The sequence below is a fragment of the Hevea brasiliensis genome, unplaced genomic scaffold (genome assembly GCF_030052815.1).
Source record: "Hevea brasiliensis isolate MT/VB/25A 57/8 unplaced genomic scaffold, ASM3005281v1 Scaf53, whole genome shotgun sequence".
Taxonomy (NCBI): domain Eukaryota; kingdom Viridiplantae; phylum Streptophyta; class Magnoliopsida; order Malpighiales; family Euphorbiaceae; genus Hevea; species Hevea brasiliensis.
In genome coordinates, this window is record NW_026615062.1 from 34916 (window position 1) to 58016 (window position 23101).

Genomic DNA, 23101 nt, shown 5'->3' on the forward strand with positions numbered 1-23101 from the left:
AAATCCAACCCGTGCCAATTACTCACTTCTGACTTCCACTTAATAACCAAATCGAGGGTCCCAAATAATTACTCAAGCCGTGACTACCCCTCAAGGATCGGGTCCCAAATAATTACTCAAGCCGTGACTATCCCGTCCTATCCATAGTCCACACCACATCACACGCACGCCAACGCACGCACACTGCTCCAAATTACCACAACAACATCCATGGCACATCAACAGTTATGAATGCAACATAAATCGTGCCTAGAGTTTAACTACATAAATATATGCATATAAGTGATGCATGGGCATGCTTGAACATATAATAATAGTGAAATTACAATTAAAATTAATATTTTACTCACAGACTTAACGGTGGTCACTGAGGCGGCTGGGCGGAGGAAGAAGGTCATCCACTCACGACAATTTTATTACAATCATTTAATAAATTTGACTCCATACAAACAAGGAAAAAGACCAAATACGTCCTAAGTCGTGCCGAAAATCCGGCAGAGTCTCCCCTATACCTAGGACCTACCCAACCTGCAAAAGGGCTCAAAACACACTTCTATATTCACAATCCATATGTCCACAACTCAATCACATCACACAGCCCCTCCTGGGCCCACCAAATCAATCATCCATCACAATATGTAAAATTTCAATTTAGTCCTTATAATTGATCATTTTTGCAAAAACTGCTCAAATAAGCTCTAAAAATTATAAAACTCGCGCATGTCCTTAGAAATATTACTAAGCTATTGCAAAAAGAATCGTAATTTTCTAAGCTACCACGAATATTTTATGGATTTTTAATCCTATTTAAGCACTAGAAAATTACGAAAAAGTAAGGTTCGGGTTTACCTTTGCCGATTCCGACTTCGGGAACGCGCTCGGGATGCATGACAATGGTGGGGTAGCCAAAACCCCGATCCAATTCGGAGACTTTTTCTAGTGGTCCTGTTCGCCGAAAATTCACAGATCCGGACAACTGTCGAATTTCCGCGAATTGAGGATACCTACACGAAGCCCAATAATAATATATAAAAAAAATCAGGGGTGTTACATATAACGCATAACTTTCTTAAGAATATGATAAAAAATAAATTTTAAATTAATAAATATTCTTATTTATATAATTAATAAATTTAAAATTAATATATTAATTTAAATAATTAAATATAATATTTATAATACTATGATAATATTATATAATATATAAAAAATTAATAAAAAACTATATAAAAAATTAATAAAAAATTATATAAAAAATTAAACTACGAGTTTATATAACAAGTATAAGCATATTTCGCAAAAACTAATTCTCTTAGGTAATAAAAAGAAATTTAAAAGAGTCTTATAAATAAAGTACAAAAGACAGTTAACTTTAGATGTTACATACTTTATTAGTCACTACTAAATTCAAATGTTGCGTCCTTCACTGGTTGTGTAGAATAAAGTGCACTATTCATACACTAGCATTTCTCTATATCTATCTATATTAATATGTAAAAGTAAAGGATAATTCAAAATTTTCACTCATATATGGCAATTCCTATGGATTGTAAATTTATTTTTCGATTTTTTAGAAATTTTGAGTTTTTCTTATTTTAATTGAAATAATTAATATATATATATATATATATATATTATTAAGAATAAAGGTAAATTTCTCTTCCCTACTTGACAATTTTTATGCATTTTAAAAATATGTTTAATTTTCATAAAATAAAGTAAAGAATACGGGCAATTTTTTCATGATAACTTTTAACTTTAATTAAGAGAAGATAACTTTTAATTTTAATTAATAGAAATAAATAAATTTGAACTAAAAAAAATATCACTTAGTTAAAAAGAATGTAAAAAATTCACAATTTGATAATAAAAGTAAACAAAATGAAATTTGAAATATCATTTGAAATTCGTTTAAAATTAAATTGTTCTTTACTTTTATATATTGATATAGATAAATAAATAGATACACTATTGAATTATATTAATTAATACTAAACTCGTTGTAACCAAAAGCAGATAGATAATTATCAACATTTGAATTTGAAGTTATTATGTTAAAAAGTAAAAAGTTAATGGGCTAACACTCACTTATCAGAGACGGCAAGTGAACTTCACGACTCACCAAAATTCCATTTCAATGATCTTACAATTTACCACTCCAGAAATCTACTAGTTGCACACGAACATATCTCTCATTGGACCTAAAGGTGTAAGGTTATAATTGTCTTTCCACATAAAAAATTTAAATTTAATTTTTTAGAGTGATTTGACCTTTTTTTTTTTTATTTTAACTCTGGGTATATATATATATATAATTCTTAAAATAAAAATATCATTTCTAAAAAAAAATCAATTCAAAAATTAAAATAAAATTAATAAAAAATAAAATAAAATAAAATATATCTAACATAATCTGATCTAGTTCATATATAAAAGAAAAGGAAGGGATTAGTATTAGCGGTTGTGATTAAGTGATTATGAAAAAGAAAAACAAATGCAAAAGAGAGTGATTTGCGGAAGCAAAAATTGCTAATGTTCAGACAAAGCTCTCCTCAACCTTTTGAGAAGGACTCGCTCAATAGTCGTAGTCTATCATGGACAACAAACCAATCTTTATTCCACATCAAATGGCTTACCTCCTAATACTATGATCAACCATTTGATCATATCTCCATTTTTCACTTATTCTTTTGTTTCATTTTCTCTCAATATCCATGCAAAAATATTCTAAATTAAAGCCGGAAGAAACCCGATCTCCGGCCAATGTCATCATCATATCCACCATTACCTGCCGATCAAACAAGCCTTGTTTCACCCCCAATAACTATAGTTCTAACTGTAATTCTTCTGGTGTTCTTCTTCTTAGGTTTCTTTTCTATATATTTTTGTAGATGTTTTATGGAAAGTGTGGTTAACAATTGGCATCTACGACGTAGCACTTCCGGGAATAATTTAAATCCAGCTTCTTCACCTGCAAACAATGGTCTTGATCCTGCATTAATACAAATTTTTCCTACATTTAGTTATTCAAGTGTGAAAGATTTTCGACGAGAAAAGTATGGTCTTGAATGTGCTGTGTGCTTGGCAGAGTTTGAGGATGATGATGTGCTTCGGCTTTTAACAGTTTGTTATCATGTGTTTCATCAAGAGTGCATTGATCTTTGGCTAGAATCTCATAAAACATGTCCAGTTTGTCGTAGTGATCTTGATTTGCCCAGAGAAACATTAGAAAAAACTCCAGCATCTGAGCAAAACAATGACCATCAAACTAATAATAATGGTACTTTGGCAGAGAATGCTATAAGTATTGATATTGCAGAAGATGATGATGGTGATCAAAAGGAAGGTAGATCAGGAAATGCTGAAGGCAATTTGGTGGGTGATGATGCAAACAAGCAAAATCAAAGTCATGAAAAGATAGAGAGATTTTCAAGGTCACACTCAACAGGACACTCAATTGTTGTGGCTAGAGAAGAAGAGGATAGATACACTTTGAGATTGCTTGATCATGTTAAAGTAAAATTTTCAAAAGGACATAACAACTCAGAAAGTTGCATTACATTTGGTGACTTCACAAGTCCTACAAATGGTTGATTATGTACAAGTTCAAATATTTCTTTTTCATCTTTTATTGAAATATTTCGAGAGATTTTGATGTCTTTTATCAATTTTTTTATAGGCCTTAAATATGTAGAAGCAACATTTCATTAATATGGATGGAATCTTGCATGTTAGATTAATGTACTTCAATATACTTCAATATACAAGAATACGATGTGTTCAAGTGCTATACCTTATGTCTATTAGACACTGATGGGAATTTGTCATATCCAAATCTTTCTTAAGACATTTGCCATTAGATTTTGTTTTCTTTTGCCAACCACCAAATATGTCGGTGGAAAAATACAATTATTTGGGTCAATTGTAACAACTAGAAGTGATTGTCCTCTGTAACTAACTTTCAAGAAGCACTATCAAGGCTAACTAAAGGCATGTTACCTTTTTAAATCAATGCAGGCAAGCATATATACAATTTATCAAACACCCCTCCATCAGTTTCTCTAAGTGTCAGCAACTTTTGAGAGAGAACTTCAGATTTTATCCAAGAGACGATCTTGCCTTCGGTTATCATGGAACATGAAGACCTTGCCAATTCCTATTTTTTAAAGAAAATTTTTGCTATTCCCTTAGCTCAGAGGCACAAACGACAGTAATTTCTTAACGCTGAAAGTTTTATCATGTGGACACAATTAACTAAGACTCTATAGATGAAGAGTGAGTTCAGTTAAGCCAACTTGAAAGCGAGAGGTTCATAGGCTTTTGGTTAAATACTTGATTGGCAATTCATTAAAGTGGTTCAACTACAAAGATAACAGTTCATCTAAGGATGAGTCATCCAGTGATTATGACTGCCTACAAAGATGGAAGATTACAAATATAATACAAATTCCACACAGCTACAGTACTACTACACATGCAGAAGAACTCCAACGTACAAGGCGCCTCCTGACACTTGAAGCCAGCTCTGGAACCCAAGAGCTGAAGCTCCTAAAACACTATTTCCGTCTTCATTTAATCATTTCTTGCATCAACTGTTGAACATTTTAAACTCTTATCAGATTCCTTAATCCATGGAAAGCAATTCCATATTCTATTCAATGTCATCAATCCAATCACCATATATCCTACTGATTTTGTCGGGGCCTTTCCATTTTTGATGAGTTCTTTGCCCTGGCCTTTGGATCAAAATGGATGATGGCCTTTGCGATGGAACGCTGTGGTGATAGACATCTGAATGGGGAACTGTAGTAACAGATGCAACCACAGTTTCTGCTGCAGTTTTCAAAGGCACCCCTCCCTGCTTTGGTTCAGTAGGGACTGAAGCATCTTTAGCTTCCGACTCCACAAGCCCTCCACCATACCTGTGCAACTCTGCAGCCAATGAAATTAAAATTCAAATTTAAAATGCAATAACATATTCCTATCTCATAAACAATAATAAGTTGAATGGCCATGCATTAATTTTATTTCACAAAGAGACACAAAATTAATAGTTGAATAGCATGCATGCATTTATTTCAAAGCCAAAAAGATCTGCGCTAGCCAAAGATCATAAGACCAATGTTTATAAATGTGAAACCATAGAGAACAAGAGAATGGTTAATAGATGATTAGCATAAGACAAGAGTTTTGAGAAATCAGCTCTAAAACAAGAATTAGGCATTTGAGTAGTCAAGCATATATTTTGAGTCTTGAGTTGCCCTTCACATGTGACTTCCACATTAAGTGCATTTCTTCCATAGGCTCAACATATGAAACCAAAGCTGACTGCTTCAAATCTCAGTGAAAGTCACTTTCCAATTTGTATAATACAACTGTCAGAACGTTTGGGTAGAAGACATGGTGGTTTAGCCAGGCATTGCACATCCCAACCCCATCATTCTAGAAATTGACTTAATGAAAGGTTTAGAGGTCATCACATTTTCTTTCTAACACTACCTACATAATTGGAAGAAAGGCTGTAAAATGCAGATGCTATTGCTAACTGAGGCTCAAACAACTTCTTGATGTTTTTCTCCGCATGAGTAGTGGCTAAAACAAAGGGACAATCATCAGTGAAGGACATAACGTAATTGGAAGGCAAAAGAATATTTTAGAAGGTGACTCCAATTGGTCTACTTTGATGTGTTGAAAGAGAAAAAGAAAAAAAAAAGGGGATGTGAGCAAGTTTTAGAAAGGAGGAACTATGTCACAGCTGCTACAGTGTTTGGAATCAGGTATAGGGTACTCAAATACATACATCCAAAGTCAGACACCAAATCATCATAACCATGTCTGAGCATCCTTACAGGGCAGGGTGTTTTAGATAAACTAAGGAATCAAAATGTCTTGGATTCCTTTTCCTTTCCTTTCCTCACTTTAATTTGAAGAGTGAGCATTTTCTTCTTTCTTTTTTTGCTCCTTCTTTTGCCTTCTCCCAAAATACTGATGCATCCTACATGCGGATATTATTATTTATAGAAAAATTAAAACCCACCAAACAGCATGTGCAGAAACAGTTGAACACAAAGACTCTTGCCCCTATAGAATGGACAGAGTAATAGGTCAACCAATTTATGAGGCATATTGAACATGCTAATTTACCCACACAGCAATTCATATGTACATTGCACAAGCTCAAAATCACCCACCCTGAAAGAAATTCTAACTATAGCTCAAAATAGAGAAGCAAATATTTAATCATATCCTAAATTCATGGACATAGGTGTACTTTATTCACCTTTCAGATAAAGTGTCTTGCTTCATATATAGGTCATGCATGAATCAACCATGCAGTACGTTTCATATGTACATCAGGAAACTGATATATATGCACATTTTGAACAAAAACTGTCATGAATTTCTTTTTAAAAACCAAAGAGAAAAAAAAAATTATAATAGGTGTTGAACAGACTTGCCAGCACTCTTTCATAGTAAGCATCTATGCATGCATTGAACTTTTAATAAAATTTTCTTTTACATCATTGATACACTCTCTAACAAAAGCCCCAATCAAATGATTCGCCATCCAACATTATCCTCTGAGTACGCATTCATTCCCCTGTGATGTAGGAACAAGGAACAAATACTTAGGAAAAAGAGAACTAATTCTCAATTGTATTAATAATCATAATCAAAACTAATAATAATTAGAAACTCTAGGTCCTATTTATGGAATTAGGAATCCTAATCACATTAGGATTTCAGAACCTTAATTATATCCTAATTAAGAATAAGATAACTAAAAAATAATAGATCAAATAAGAATAAAATTCCTAAATAATAAAACTCTTAAATTTCCTAATTTTTCAATGAAAATAATTCCTAAATAGAATTATCTTCCCATATTGCATTGTTGTCCATTGGTTGGGGGAAACTAGTCCTCAAGTCTTGAAGTGCTGAAGGATTACAAACCAGATGTGAAGAACACACAATACAATCTTCTTAGATATTAGCAACAAGATTGACTTGAACAAGTTTGTGCTCTGTTTTGTATTCCTGGAAACATCTACTCAACTCAACTCAACTAAGCCTTTATCCCAAAAATTTGGGGTCGGCTATATAGATTCGCTTTTTCCACTCTGAACGATTTTGGGTTAAATCCTCAGAAATGTTTAATGCTTCTAAGTCATGTTGTACTACTCTCCTCCAAGTTAATTTAGGTCTACCCCTTTTTTTCTTTCTATCCTCTAACCTAATGTGCTCTACTTGTCTAACTGGAGCCTCCGTATGTCTACGCTTCACATGACCAAACCACCTCAATCTCCCTTCTCTTAACTTATCTTCAATTGGCACCACTCCTACCTTTTCTCTAATACTCTCATTACGGACTTTATCTAGTCTAGTATGGCCACTCATCCACCTTAACATTCTCATCTCTGCAACTCTTATCTTAGATGCATAAGACTCTTTCAAGGCCCAACACTCACTACCATATAACATAGCCATCGTATGGTCAGACGGTAAAATTTTCCTTTTAATTTATTGGGAATCTTACGATCACATAAAACTCCCGTGGCACGTCTCCACTTCAACCATCCCGCTTTAATCCTATGACTAACATCCTCCTCACATCCCCATCTACTTGAAGAATCGAGCCTAGATATTTAAAGTGATTACTTTGGGACAGTACCACTCCATTCAAACTAACTCCTTCTCTATCACCGCTTTGGCCTTCACCGAACTTGCAATGCATGTATTCTGCCTTCGCTCTACTTAACTTAAAGCCCTTTGACTCTGGAGTACTTCTCCAAAACTCTAGCTTTCTATTGACTCCTTCTCGCGTTTCATCTATTAGAACAATATCATCCGCAAACATCATGCACCAAGGAATACTCTCTTGTATATGTTTCGTCAATTCATCTAAAACTAGTGTAAAAAGGTAAGTGCTTATAGCTAATCCTTGGTGTAATCCAATTGAGATCAGAAAATCTCTTGTGTTCCCTCCCACTATGTGCACAATAGTAGTTGCTCCTTCGTACATATCTTTCAACACTTGTATGTACCTAATAGATATCCTCTTTTGTTCTAATACACTCCATAAGACATCTCTTGGAACACTATCATAAGTCTTTTCCAAATCACTAAAAACCATGTGTAGATCTTTCTTTCACATCTCTATATTTCTCCATCAAGCTTCTAATGAGAAAGATCGCTTCCATAGTTGAACGACCGGACATGAAGCCAAATTGATTGAGAGAAATAGAAGTATCCTGACGCAGTCGATGCTCCACAACTCTCTCCCACAACTTCATTGTATGGCTCATGAGTTTAATTCCCCTATAGTTCGAACAACTCTGTATGTCTCCCTTATTTTTAAAAATAAGTACTAAAATATTCCTACTCCATTCATTAGGCATTTTTTTGAGTTTAGAATCTTATTAAATAATTTAGTTAACCATGCCACTCCCATATCTCCCAAACACTTCCACACTTCAATTGGTATTCCATCGGGTCCACTGGCTTTACCCACTTTCATTCTCTCAAGTGCTTCCTTTACTTCTAAAGATCTAATCCTTCTAGTATAATTCAAATTCTTTTCTATTGTTCTATAGTCTATATTCACTCTATTACCATTTTGACTATTATTAAAGAGATCATTAAAATAATTTCTCCATCTTTCTTTAATTTCCTCATCTTTCACCAACACTTTTCCTTATTTATCCTTAATGCACCTAACTTGATTAAGATCTTGACATTTCCTTTCTCTACTCCTTGCTAATCTATAAATATCTTTCTCCCCTTCTTTAGTTCCAAGTTTCTTATATAACTTTTCAAAGGCCTGTGCTCTTGCTTGACTAACTGCCTTTTTTGCTTCTTTCTTTGCTATCTTGTACTGTTCATATGCCTCATTATTATCACATTTAGGTAATTTCTTATACCGTTCCCTTTTTCTCTTCACTGCCTTTTGTACTTCCTCATTCCACCACCATCTCTCTTTTGAGGGTGGTCCATGTCCTTTAGACTCTCCAAGTACTTTTCTAGCTACTTCTCTAATCTTTGATGCCATCTGTATCCACATATCATTGGCCTCCATATCTAGCTTCCATACTTCGGACTCGAGAAGCTCATTTTTGAACTTCACTTGCTTTTTTCCTTTGAACTCCCACCACTTTGATCGAGCTAGACTATTTCTTCTAACCTTACTTGAATTGTTCCTAAACTTGACATCCAAGACCACCAACCTATGTTGACTTGTTAAAGCCTCTCCTGGAATGACCTTGCAATCCTTGCATAGAGCTCTATTTGTCTTCCTGGTTAAGAGGAAGTCGATTTGACTTCTATGTTGCCCACTTTTGAAAGTCACTAAATGTGACTCTCTTTTTATAAAGTAGGTATTTGCTAGTATTAGGTCGTATGCCATAGCAAAATCCAGGATGCTTTTTCCCTCCTCATTTCGACTGCCAAAACCAAAACCTCCATGAACATTCTCATAACCTTGCCTATCACTTCCTACATGTCCATTCAAATCTCCACCAATGAAAACATTCTCTTCATTCGGTATGCTTTGCATTAAATCATCCATATCTTCCCAAAACCTTTGTTTACTCTCACTGTCTAGTCCTATTTGTGGGGCATAAGCACTAACTATATTTATTGTTTCTCCTTCTAGTACTAGCTTTACTAGTATAATTCTATCTCCTACTCTTTTCACAGCTACTACTGCGTCTTTCAATGTTCTGTCTATGATTATACCCACTTCGTTCTTATTTCTCTCCTTTCCGGTAAACCACAGTTTGTACCCTGAATTACCCACTTCCTTACTTTTCTCTCCTACCCATTTAGTCTCCTGAATGCAAGCAATATTCACACTTCTCCTTTCCAAGGTATCCACAAGCTCCATCAATTTTCCTGTAAGTGATCCAACATTCCAAGTACCAACCCTGATCCTCCTCCTATCCTGCTCCTTCCTAATTGGTCTCCTTCTATGATATCTTCTATTGTTTTCTATATCTATCTTGTGTTCTGTTCCACTATTTGTTCTACTATCTGTCCTATGGACTAACTTCTTTACCCACACCCGTCCATGATGTGGGAACCCTTGCTCACTTAACACCACACCCGGCGCAGATGGCGCTGCCGCTCGGTGAACGCCCTACACCCTTGCATATTTATCACTACACCCGGGCTCTGATGTAGCGCGTCGTTAGTAGAGGACGCCCCAACGTTTATATCATTTGAATCCATATCATACAGTGTGACGAAATTTTTACGCTGGTTGTCACCTACCGCAACCCTCCTCCTTTATCCGGGCTTGGGACAACAGTTGAAAAGCTCTTTAACTCATTAGGATCTTCAAATTTCATTGACTCCATGACTTGATTGTTTTCGATTTCCATTGAAGTCTCCAAGATTTGATTAACTTCTCGCTCTAAAATAGACTTTTCAACAGGTGAAGGCTCAACAATCACAGCTTTGGATTCTTCAATTTCCTTTATCGGATTTGTAGCTTGATCTTCTTCAATTTCAATTTGCTCTTTTTCAATTTCATCTTCAACTTGCTTCCAACCAGGTGCGCCTCCCTCTCTCTCTCTCTCTCTCTCTCTCCCCCCAATTTCAAGTTGCTTTTCTTGCTCTTCTTGCAGTTTCCATGCATTTCCAAGGCTTCTTGCTTTTATATTTTCAATACTTTTTATATATCCAACTGGTCTCTCAATTGAAACAAATGTGCTTCTTTCCACGCTCCAAATTCTTCAAGTTCCCTTTCCTTGATTTGTTGACAAGTCTATTGAATCTGATACTCATTCTTACATTCTTCAAGTGCTTTCTCCCTAAATTGTAAGATTTGTTGAATAGATCAATACTCATCAAATAAACCACTAGGAGCATGGTTAGGACCACCATATAAATCCATCAAATAACATATTTCATCAAGCTATTAATAATAGTCACCAATTTCAGCTTGTAATCCTTGAATTTTATCCCATGACATCTAATTGTACCTTAGAATTATTAATGTCATCTTGTATTCTTTGAGTGCACAGCATGACTTCAAACTAAAGTAGCATACCTCATTAAAGAAAACTCAAATTTCAGCAGTTTGGATTCATTTTTACCCAAAATTAATGCCAAAACAAAATTCAGAATTCCCAAAATTAGTGAAAGAGGATCAAGTTGAAATTGTGCTGATGTGGCAAACTGAGCTGTCAAGCTAACGTGGCATGGCTAATGTCAGCATTAGTAGGATGTAGAAGGAGATCAGTTGTTACTCTAGGGGCTCCGAGATAAGGTTTCCTAACAGTGGGAAACTGCAGATCATCGGAAAGCAACGCTCCAGAAAGGTCCAGATGTCGGAAACTGTCAAGGGTAGATCAGGTTGCGAGTGGGGTAGCCTCTGACCTGAACAGATCTTGAACTCCAGGCAATTGCTGGTGATTAGAAGTACACTGGAAGGATCGCCTAGAAGTCTCCAGTTGATTGGCGGTGGCAGTAAGTTCATCTAGTAACCGGACTGTGATGTTGGTGAAGAGGCAATGACAGCAGGGTTGTTCGCAGCACTCTTTCACAAAACTTCGAGGTCTTTTTTTTAGTAGTAAACTAAGGGCAAATTTCAAATAAGCTAAAACACAGGTAGGCTTTAGTGCTAGTGGTCCCTTTCCATAAGGGAGGAGGAAGGAGAGGAGGGAGGAGAAGGGGGGGGGGGGGGGGTAGATGGGGTGGTGGGGTGGTGGTGTTTCGGTCTTAAATCTCCAGAGCCACTTACCTAGAAGAATATCTTAAATACAGTGAAGGATAATATCTAAGCATTCCCCATCTGTAGTTCTTTTGCTGCATTACACTCACCAACACACACCAAAGTCCTAATAGCACAACTAAAGAAACAGTTGTATTTTACTTACACACTTTTGTCCTAAAGCTCATCTTGATAGGCAATGGCAATCTAAAATAAATTACTCAAATTAAAAGTACCCCACAACTGAGGCATTTTTTCCTAGTCAAGAAAGTACTTAGAAGTCAATTTTGGAATCAAACTATGCCATTAAAAATGATAAAAGAAATCCTTAAATGGGAAGTTGATATCCATTACAAGCAACACTGCTATACACAAATGTAGTCATGGCAGATTAGCAAACTCTTCCACTCAGGCTCTACTTTTTTGGCAGAAAACATTTTCCTGCAAAACATATTCTACTTTTACAGTGCTTGCAGTACTTTAGGAAAATTACTAAACAGAAAATGACTTCCTGTTCAAAAAAAAAAAAACACCAAGATATTCTCAAGGAAAATGATTTCTTTTGTTTAAAACTGGAAATAATTTTTCATACTTTCATAAACTTATAAAAAGAGAAATAAATTGGGAGTCACATAGGAACAGTCCTACTAATGCAATGATCACAACCTAATCATCTCCGGCCATTGCCATTATTGATGCCAATGATTGACAACAACCACAATTTAACCATTCTTTTAATATTCTATAACTTTCAACTACAAAGAGAAAAATATGAAGTCCTTACAATTCCTAATATTTTAAAATTATTTATTGAAAGAAAGTTAAAATTTTCAAATAATACTCTGAATTTCATCAAATATTTTCCAACCAACTTTCAATATTTCAACCAAACAATAAAATATAAATCATTTTCTTAAAAAAAAAAAAAATTTCCTCTACAGACAACCTTTTTTTCCCCCTTGCAAACAAACAGTCTTAGTTTAGGTTTTTTATTTTTTATTTTTAATTATATATATATATATATATATATATATATATATATATATATATATATAAAGACTATTCTGTCATATTTTTTAACTGGAGCACATGCAATCAAACATCTCTTTCTACATCAAAGGATTCACAACTTTTAAGTTAAGTTAGAGCAAAAAAAAATATCAATAGGAAACGTTACTAGCAAATAACTTCTAGCCCCTGCAAAAGGGAAAGTACAAAACCCAGATAATTCCTAATCAATAATTCATAATTAAAAGGACATACCTCCAGCTCCATGGGCAAAATGGCACTTACTCCCAAATGGGCAATACCCAGTGAGTTCCCACTTGTTACAAATTCTTGTCTTCCAATTTGATGGCTTAACATTCCCTCCACTCGCACTTCCACTTGTCCCTCCGCCTCCTGTGACCCCTCCATACCCTCCTGGCCCCAAACTTATTGCCACGCTCTCCCTGTTCTTTGACTGCTCATCATGCAAAAATGTACAATTATCTCCGTATGGGCACCCCTCCTCTGTATAAAACTTCTTGCAATGTCTCCCTTTATAAGACCTCTGTGAATCCCCTCCAAATCCCCCTATAGATGGAATTTGAAACTCCTCTCTTATCTCCATTATATTCCCTTTATCTTCCTCATGTGCTGCTACAATTTCCTGCCAGTTTGAAGGCGGGCGTCGAAGCTCCTCTATGCTATGGGCAAAGTTGCAGTTTGTAACGTATGGGCATGTGCCAGCCCGGAACTTGCAGCACAGTTTGGTCTTGAAAAACATTTTCCCTATGGATTTCTTGGAAGTCAATTCTTGGGAGTTGTTTTTGGATTTCTTGTTTGGTGGTTCACTGCCAGAGCGCGTATGGGAGGACTGAAAGTTCGAATTGGAGGGAGTGCTATCGGAAGGGCTGTCGAAGTTGTTCCAAGCATGATAATCATCTTCTGTGGCCCAAACAGAACTAGAATCAGTAGAATTTGGAAACCAATTCTCAGGTCCTGTTCCAGGAATTACATGGACAACGTTTGCACTGGAAAAATCTCTACCATAATCCATCTTCTAACCAAAACCCACTAACCAAAGATATTAAAGTTGTGGAATTTGGAGATAAAGCTCTAACTACTAATCAAATGATAGTAGAGTATAAACCGGGACACCCCTGAACTCAAATTGATTGAATTGAGAAGAAATGAAGTAGCTAAAATATGGAAAGTGGTTATTTTAATAAAATCTTCAAGGATTGAATCAGACAGAACATTAAAAAGGGTATCAAAAGGAGCGGAAATTTGAAAATCTAAGATTTAATTATAAAACAAAACCCTAACAGATTATCAAAGAAAGAAACAGAACACACAGCCACCAGAATTCATTGAGAATTACAGTGACCAAGTAAAAATCTCAAAAAGTTAGGAAATGGGTTTTCAATAAACACATCTATAGGAAAATTTTCATAGAAAGGATTAAACTTTCCTTTTCCGTTTTAAGGAACAAATACAACAACAAACAACAGATACAAAGTATTAAAGATATACAACCTGAAATTTAGTAAACAAATAGAAAAAAGATAAGATTTAGATCTGGTACCTTGATATTTAAAGCACAATCTAGAATCTAAAAACCACTGAAATAGATAGATAATAAGTGAGCAGATATGGAAATTTTGATAGGTTAAAGTGAAAACATGATAAATCGAAATGATGAGATATGGTTTGGTACAAAGGAGTAGATTTTCCAAACTTACAAACACACCCAGTGCCTGTTCTCGTAACTCGTTAGAAATGGGTTACCCTGCCTGCCATCAAAGGAGCAACGACGAGAGTTTTAATTCCTACGTTTTTTTTTTTTTTTTTTTTTTTTTGTCTTCTTCCAATGATCTTTCAATTAGATTTGTTTGCGACGCATTATTTTAAAAATAGATAACATTATGATTATTTACATTATTTAAAAAATTATTATTAGAGTGAAAAAATATGCTATATTCTTAATCGAAGTTGAGTTTTCTATTTTTGTGTAATACATATGATTTACTAGTAAAAAATTGTTATTTAATTCATTTAAATTAATTATTTAATATTTTTATTTATAAAATAAAATAATTATCATTACAAAACTAATTATATACATAAGAGTGTGAATATCAAATTGACTCTATACGTTGAATTGGCTTTAAAATTAATCCCTCCATTACTAAAGCTAAAATGGGTTGGTTTGATTTGTTAATATTTATATACCTTTTATTTTTATTGTGCGCTATCGACATGTGATTAATTTTCACAGCTTATTGGATAAAAGTCCATAACTTTTAGGTTTTTCATGATTATAAGTTTTTTTTTTTTTAAACTTAATAGCCATCACAATTATGACCAAATATATTAAATTAAATTTAAGGAAGTAAAGATAAATTATAATATAATTCTTAAAATTTTATTTAATTGGTAAAATAGTTTATTGATTTAAATTTTATATTTAAATATTTTTATAAAATATATTTCATATTTATTTTTAAATGAAATTTTATATTAAAAAATTAATTTTATTGATTAAAATATATTTTAATATAATAAATAATTCAAAAATTACATAATAATAAAGTAATCCAAAATAATTAGATTGTAATTTTTTTCCATTTGTGAATTATGTAAAGTAATTATATTATAATAAAAAATTATTAACTTACAAACCGAGTATACGCCATACAATCAACAATAAAAAATTATTCATAATTTTGTAAATAAAAATAGCAATTATTCTTTCTAAAATCATATTAATGACTCATCAGTTTAGAAAGAATAATATAATAAACAATAAACTGATAATTAGAAAAAAAATTACATAGTGACAACTAGAAAAAAATTTTATAGTTTAAATCAATGAACTTTATTATTATGTAAAAAATTATTATTTTATTAAAATGTGATTACTTACGTAGTTGACAACAAAAAAAAATTACCGTGTGATTGTTTTGTATTTATTTATTATTATGTAATTTTTGAATTACTTATTATATTAAAATAAATTTTAATCAATAAAATTATTTTTTAATATAAAATTTCAATTAAAAATAATGTAAAATATTTTTTATATTATAAAGTAGGGCCTGTATTGTAATTTACTATTACTTTCTCAAATTCAGTTTAATTCATTTAGCTACGATTGTGATAACTAATTTAGTTCCAATTATAAGACACCAACAAAATTTTGGCTACAATTATGAAAAGCATAAAAATTTATAATTTTTTATCCAATAAGAATATTCCCACAAGTAATATTCCAATAATAATCTAAATTGAATCATAGATTCTAGGCATTTTGGACTTTTCACTCTTTATTAACTTTTAAAATAATTGAAGGAATTATAGACTAAATGAAACGAAACAAAACAAAACAAAAATACAAGAACTAATTAATATATTTTTCATAATAGAAAAATCAAGTGGTTAGTTTCATTAATATAGATGATCCAAACTAGTAACTCAATCTAAAATTGAATTTATGGATTCATGTCATTTTAGACTTTTCACACTTTACTACGTTTAAAATAACTGGATGGGCTAAAAAGTAAATTGTACAAAAATACAAGGATTAACTAATATATTTTTTAAAAAAATAGAGGACCAAATGATCCAAACTAATTTGGTGTAATTGTTTGGTTTTGAATTTTATATAATTTTGATTTTCAATTTAGTTTGATTTTTTTTTGAGAAAAACTAGAAAAAAAAATCAAACCAACTCAAAATTTTCAACTCAGTCTTGGGCTACCATTTTCTCTGCATGCTTATGCCTAGATATGAGAATCCCATCAAATTTCACAAGCCCAACTTATAAATTAAAATCAACTTTTTTAGTTATTTTGTTTCTCTAGGTATTAATAATTCACATTCTTATTCTCTTCTTAAATAGCCCAAAACTAAATGTCTTCTTCTTCTTTTCTTTCTTCCACTTCTTTCCCTTCTCCTATCCCTCTCATTCTTTCTATCCTCCCATCCCTCATTGCATTTGCATATAATCCATTGCAATCGAAGGGCGAAGCATAGTTGGTTAGTGGTCACTCATTGAAGGCTGATGTAACAACCCAAAATCCAAATATCCAATGATCATGTAATATATGAAGTTTTAGTGAATTAATCTACTATAACATACAATTTTTTAGGGTAATTAAAATTTTATTTTACAAATTTAGGAAAGTGTCTTGTCTCTTTGTGATATAATTTAATAAGATATATTTTATCGTTGCTTTGTTTTATTGCAAAGTAAACTTAATTTGTTACGAAAAATAATGACTTAATAAAATTTTGTAATTCATCTTATATGATTTTTGTAAACTGATATATTTTTTCACAAAGAAACTCTTTTTTTTTTTCTAAATCTATTTTCAGAATCAAATGAATTTATCTCTAATAACATTTTTCTGAGACATTATTTTGTCTTTACATATTAATTTCTCCATATAACTAATTATTAATAACTAGGCATCTATTTATCTCTAATATATTTTATATATAAAATCTATTTAATTTTTATTATTATATAATTGACTTTAATATCAACAACTTTATAATTAAAAATAAAACATCATAACACAAAACTATTTAAAAAAATGAAAAAAAAATGCTTGTATTATTGTTATATAAAGTACATAAACATTATTGTACTCTAAAATAATACATAAATAATGTTGTGAATTCTATGAAACATCTTCTGCGAAGTAAACTTTCTTCCTAGCGCTAAACATATGAACAATTCCTGTAATACCCCTTATTCGTCTACAGTGTAGCTGAGTAAGGCGTGTCACATTAGTTGCTGGAGCACCTTATCTTATCTTACTTTATTCCTTTAAAATATTTAATTTCATTATATTTTAAAATCAATTAAATTCAAAGGAGAAACTGATGGAGTTTCCCCTATTTTATTACCATTTGGCGTGTTTCACTATCCACCTGTTTAAAAATTGCAACAATGTTTTCCAATAATAATACCATCCATATTCATCATAACCAAATAATCTCAACTCATTATCCCAAATATCATTTCTCAACATTATCATTTCTATAATTTTAAATATCATCTCATAAATTTCAATTCATGTTTTCCATCATAATTTCAAAATTTCATCCATTTTGATTTATAACAGCTTACAACCCTCATTACATATGAAATAGCTAATTTATTAATTTACATCATATACATCTTAAATACAATTTCATAATTTACATTACAATATAATAAATATTTATAATATACAAAATACATTAATATGACCTATATGGGCCCTATCTATGCGCATTGCTGAGGAGGAGACACCTTAGACACTTCTGTAGATCCGGATTCCAAAATCCCAGTCTAATGTTCACTGGACTTTATCTTCAGTACCTACGCAAGGAAACAATCCATCGCGCTAAGCATTCCTACTTAGTGGTATAATAATATAACAAGAAAATAATATATACAAATAAAGATAAAGATAAGGGCATAACTTGTGTAATCATGAATTATTTTTTTTGATATGAAATTTTTGACATTAAATATCTTTTGTCATTTTTGTTGTTCTTTGGAAGTTCTTATTTCATAAGTTTACAATAATAATATACCATGTACAAAATTAATAAAAATATTGAATTTATGTTCATATTATTATGGAAGATACATTTGTAATAATTATTTAAGTTATATTTATTTTTCTAGCCTTTTCATTGCTTTACTTAACATTTTCTATGTATTTTAGATCATTTCATAATAAATAAATTTTTAGAATCAATCTAGCTCATTTTTTTTATCTTTCTCACTTATTTATTTAATTTCTAATATTCTTAATTTATTTCACTGCCCAAGTAACCTATGACAGGCTGACTAGACTGGATAGGCGGGTCCCTAGCACTGGACACCGTGGTGCCTCGGGTTGTCATACCATAGGATGCATAACGTCAACCATGTTTGCAATCAATATAGCTAGTACTGGACACCATGGTGCCTCGGACCGTCATACCATGGGATGCATAATGTCAACCACATATACAATCAATATGGCTAAGAAGCCATGGTAACACATAATTGGGCATACAAGCCATAAATGCGGGCATAAAGCCTTAATAATGGGCATAAAGCCTTAAGCAGTACTACTAAATCAATCCCCTATTGGCATGCCAATCTATCCAATCTGACACACAGGTTTAGGCAGTACATGGGCATATTAGTACCATTAAGTGTTCATATGTTTTATTATTTCATTATATTTTTTATTTATATTTTATAACATTTTGAATCCTATTCATGGTGGAAGCATAAATTTCCAAATCACATTTCTACATAATTTATGCATTCATCATATCATTCATGTTGATTACAATTCACATCAATTGATTTCATGTATCATTTGTACTCAAAGCATTTTTCCTTTCTCTTATGATGGGAACAAAAGTCCCATTTACACATTCATGTGATTTATTTATTCATTACTCTATTTATGTGAATTATCATTCGCAATTCAAGAAGTGTTTTGCATACTAAGTATTTATAATTCACATTATTCCCTCTCATGTGCCATTTATAGTGCAAAGTATTATTATTCTATTTATAAGGGAAACATAAGTCCTAATGATAGATTCACCTCATTTATACATTTAACAATTCATTTATGTTAATTACAATTCATATCTCAAGTTATATTGGCAATGTACCATAAGTTCTATTTGGGATGGGGATACAAGCCCCAACTACCTATTCACATGATTTAGGTGTTCATTAAGTCATTTAAGTGGGGTACCATTCTTATTCCAAGTTGTCCATAAAAATTTTATGGATTTCAGATTTTATACTTTAATTTCCTCTAGCAATTTGGCCAAGATGCATAGTCCATTTGGCCATACTTCCTTCACGGAAGTTGTTCCCCTATGTCTTATCTTTATTTTCCTTTTTGAATCATGTTATTTGCAGTTTTAGAGCTCAAGTTATAGAAAAATTACCAAAACTGGTTCATTGCTTCTTTCTGGTTCCAGAACCAGGCAGCTTTTGAAGTCAAAATTTATCTAGTTATTTGAGCATGTCACAGCCATATTTAGACCTAATATCCTTCATATGAATTGTTACCCTATGTCTTAGGGTCACTCAGATTCAAGAATCACAATTTTTTAGGTTATGTAGGGTGAGTTATAGCCAATTAATTGACCTGGACTCCTGAACACTGTGACTTCAGGATTTCAGGTTCTGGTCAGTGTTTTTGATTCTCATTTTAGAGTCCTTACACTCAACATTTGAGGAAAGTTTCTAAATCAAAGTTGGAGCCCTGTTTCTTAAGTTTCCAGAATGATTTGGCTCATCTCAATTGGAGTTTCCTAGTGGTAGATATGGTATAAATACTATTCTGGGGTCAAGTAGCTATTTAACTCATTTCAAGATTTGGATGGCTGAATTATCCTAGCAATTTGTCCAATTTGCATTAGCTTCCGGGTTTTGATCAAAACACTAAATTTGTAGTTCTAGGTTTTATAGAGATTTTAGCTTTAGTTTCACTACATTTGCAGTTTTGTAGACTAAGTTATGGCATTTTTGCCAAAACTGGTCAGGTAGGTCAAAGTCTAGAATTTCATGTCACTTTTGGTTCTGGTCAGAATTATTGACTTAAAATTTTCTAGCAAATTGGTTGGGTTAGAGGTAGAATTGGACTCTGTGTTCTTCATGAAAAATGTACTCCTATGTCTAACCTTTCCAGTGGTTTAAGAATCAGGTCATTCTGACCTTGCTAGAGTATGTTATGGCCATTTGAACAATTATTGTTCATATAGTCATTTTCCAGGTCCAGCATAATGTTACCCGGATTCAAGCCAATTTTAGGTCATGTTAGATACAGTTTCTGGGCAGGCTCTCTACATGAAAAATGTGGAAAATTGTCATAAATTTCATCTCCAATTGGCTTTACACCAATTGGAGCAACATAGCTCTACTTATGGCCTTAAAACCACACTGGACTCAAGGTCCAAAATTTCTGCATGAAAATAGCACTCTCAATACCATCATTCCACACTACTACCAACTTCAAATCACATTCAATGCACTTCAAATAGTCCATGATTGATTTCAATATCATCAATTTATCAACATATCATCAAATTCCCAATTTTCATAGCAAACCCTGTAACACCCTCACTGTACTAATTCTGTACATTCTAGGGCTCATATTAGTTTGGCTATTTCATATGTAATCAATTTATACATCATGTAAATTATGAGATTATGTAATTAATTTGTATATTATGTAAATTGTAAATTATGTAATTAATGGAAAATTGAAAAATTTAATATATGAAATGAGCATGAGTGAATATGCATGGTAATGAATAAGAATCGAAATGTATGGACATTATCAGAAATGATGAGCATGGATGAGATCTTTATTTGAAAATATTATTGAAAATTTCAAATAGGTGAATAGTGAAATACGTCAATTGATAATAAAATAGGAGAAACTCCGTTAGTTTCTCCATCGAAAAATAATTGATATTAAATTAAACGAATTCAAAATTTTTAAAGAAATAAAGTAAGATAAGTTAGGGTCCTCCAACACCGAATGTAGCATGCCTCGCTCGGCTAAACTGTAGACGGGTGAGGGGTATCACATTTATTAGTATCAGAGCACGGTTTATGCGTTCCTAGGCATAGATAGATGGAAAGGAATAGTGTGCATAACATGCATTGCATTCATATGAGTCGATGTGACACTAATGCAGATCCATTTTCTCTGGTAAGGTGAAGAAATAAGGAAATAGCAGCTCCTTGACTATTTATACTAGGTAAATTTTGAGAATGAAATTTTTGTTAGATGGGAAGAATCGTAACACCTTCATTATAGCAATTCCGTATATTCTACTGTTCTGGTGACCGGTGTCAATCTGGACAGCTAAAATGTCTGAAAAAATATTTAGACTAGAGTGAGGAGTCATAAATAACTCAAATAATGATAAGAAAAATTTAGAAAAAATTTTAGAAATAAAATACAACCAAGTTAAATGAGTCGGTGCCCTAGCAATGGGTAACCTAGTGGGAAGTTGTTGTTTTCACAGCTAGAAGCCCTAAACCCAGAGAAAAATTCACAAAATAATTTTTGGGACTCTAGAGAAGAGTCATTAAGGTTTCAATGACATTAGAATGCCAAGAAAAGGCTTAGAAAAATTTTCGATCGGTATAGACGATTTTGGCTCAATAAGCCAAACGGAGGGCATTTTGGTCATTTCGTCTTCGGAGATGATTTTTGACCTACTTGTCCAGTTAAGTAAATAATTATTATGACATAAAATATGAATAAATATTGCTAAAAATTGAATTGAAAATGAGTAGAAAAGAAATGAAAAAAAAAGGATGAAAATTTGAATTTTGACATCACATGATGTCATCAAACCACTTTCACCCAATCACCTTGTAACAAGCCACTAAAAACCAAATTAAAAAGAGATAAAATAAGAAAAATGGAAAATGAATTTTGCACTTCACCTTTCTCCTTTTGCAGCCTATATCTCTCTCTCTCTTCCTCCATTGATCTTCATCTTCCAAGCTCCATTTCCCTCTCCATTTCACCATAAAACCACTAGCTTATTTCACTAAAATTCATCCTTGCAACTAAAGCAAGCTTGAGGTAGTAAAAAGGAAGAGAAAAGAAAGAGTTTTAGAAGCTTAGAAATTCCATCAAACAAGGTTAGTGCATATACTTCTTTCTTCCTTCCTATTTTTTGTTTAGAAAGCTAAATTGAGTTCAATTTGTTGAAGAATAAAAGAAAATATGTATGTATAACCAACCATGAATTTTGGCAGCTTTAAGTGAGTGATGATTTAAACTGAATTAAATTGGTTTAATGATGGTGTTTGAGGGGTGAGTATGGATTAGAGGTTGAAGTCCAAGTGTTATGCATGAGTAGGAAAATTGAAAATTTAGGGTTAGGGTTTGGGCAACAAATTTATGATTTTGCTCATGTAGTAGTGAAAGGAAGTTTTAATGGTCAATTAGTGACCATTTGGTCATATTTGAGTAGGAAATTGAGTGAATGGTGCCAAGGAATTTGAGGTTAGGTATGCTGTCCAATGTGCCCTGCGGGTCTGGATGTGAGTCTAGCAAGTTTAGGTAGCTATAACTTGAGTTGTATAGGTTCAATTGGTGTAAGGCCAATTGGACATGAAACTAGACACATAATTTCACAACTTTGATGAAGAAACCTTGCCCAAAAAACAAACTTAGGATGACCTAAAAATTGGCCAAATCTGGGTAGCCAATTCTGGACCTGGTAAAAGTGACAAAATAAACAGTGTTTGTTCATTTGGCCATAACTTAGTGCAAAAATGTCTAATTGACCTGAAATTTATATCAATGAAAAGCTTAGACAATTTAGAACAACTTTCATGAAGAACACCAAACCAAATTC

The 23101-nt window shown here is 32.6% G+C and overlaps 2 protein-coding genes across 2 annotated transcripts; one reads left to right on the top strand and one right to left on the bottom strand.

The window, feature by feature from the left end:
* Positions 1-2762: 2762 nt before the first annotated feature.
* Positions 2763-3675, top strand: LOC131177519 (RING-H2 finger protein ATL29-like). Its single transcript, XM_058142536.1, has one exon. The coding sequence runs from the start codon at positions 2764-2766 to the stop codon at positions 3592-3594; it is 831 nt and encodes a 276-aa protein (XP_057998519.1). The 5' UTR covers position 2763; the 3' UTR covers positions 3595-3675.
* A 643-nt stretch (positions 3676-4318) lies between these two features.
* LOC110639365 (zinc finger CCCH domain-containing protein 12) lies at positions 4319-14554 on the bottom strand. The gene is made up of 2 exons (XM_021790281.2): positions 12977-14554; positions 4319-4932 (listed from the first exon to the last, which is right to left on the bottom strand). Exons 1-2 carry the CDS (start codon positions 13752-13754, stop codon positions 4652-4654), a joined length of 1059 nt encoding a protein of 352 aa, XP_021645973.1. The 5' UTR covers positions 13755-14554; the 3' UTR covers positions 4319-4651.
* Between the last annotated feature and the right edge of the window lie 8547 nt (positions 14555-23101).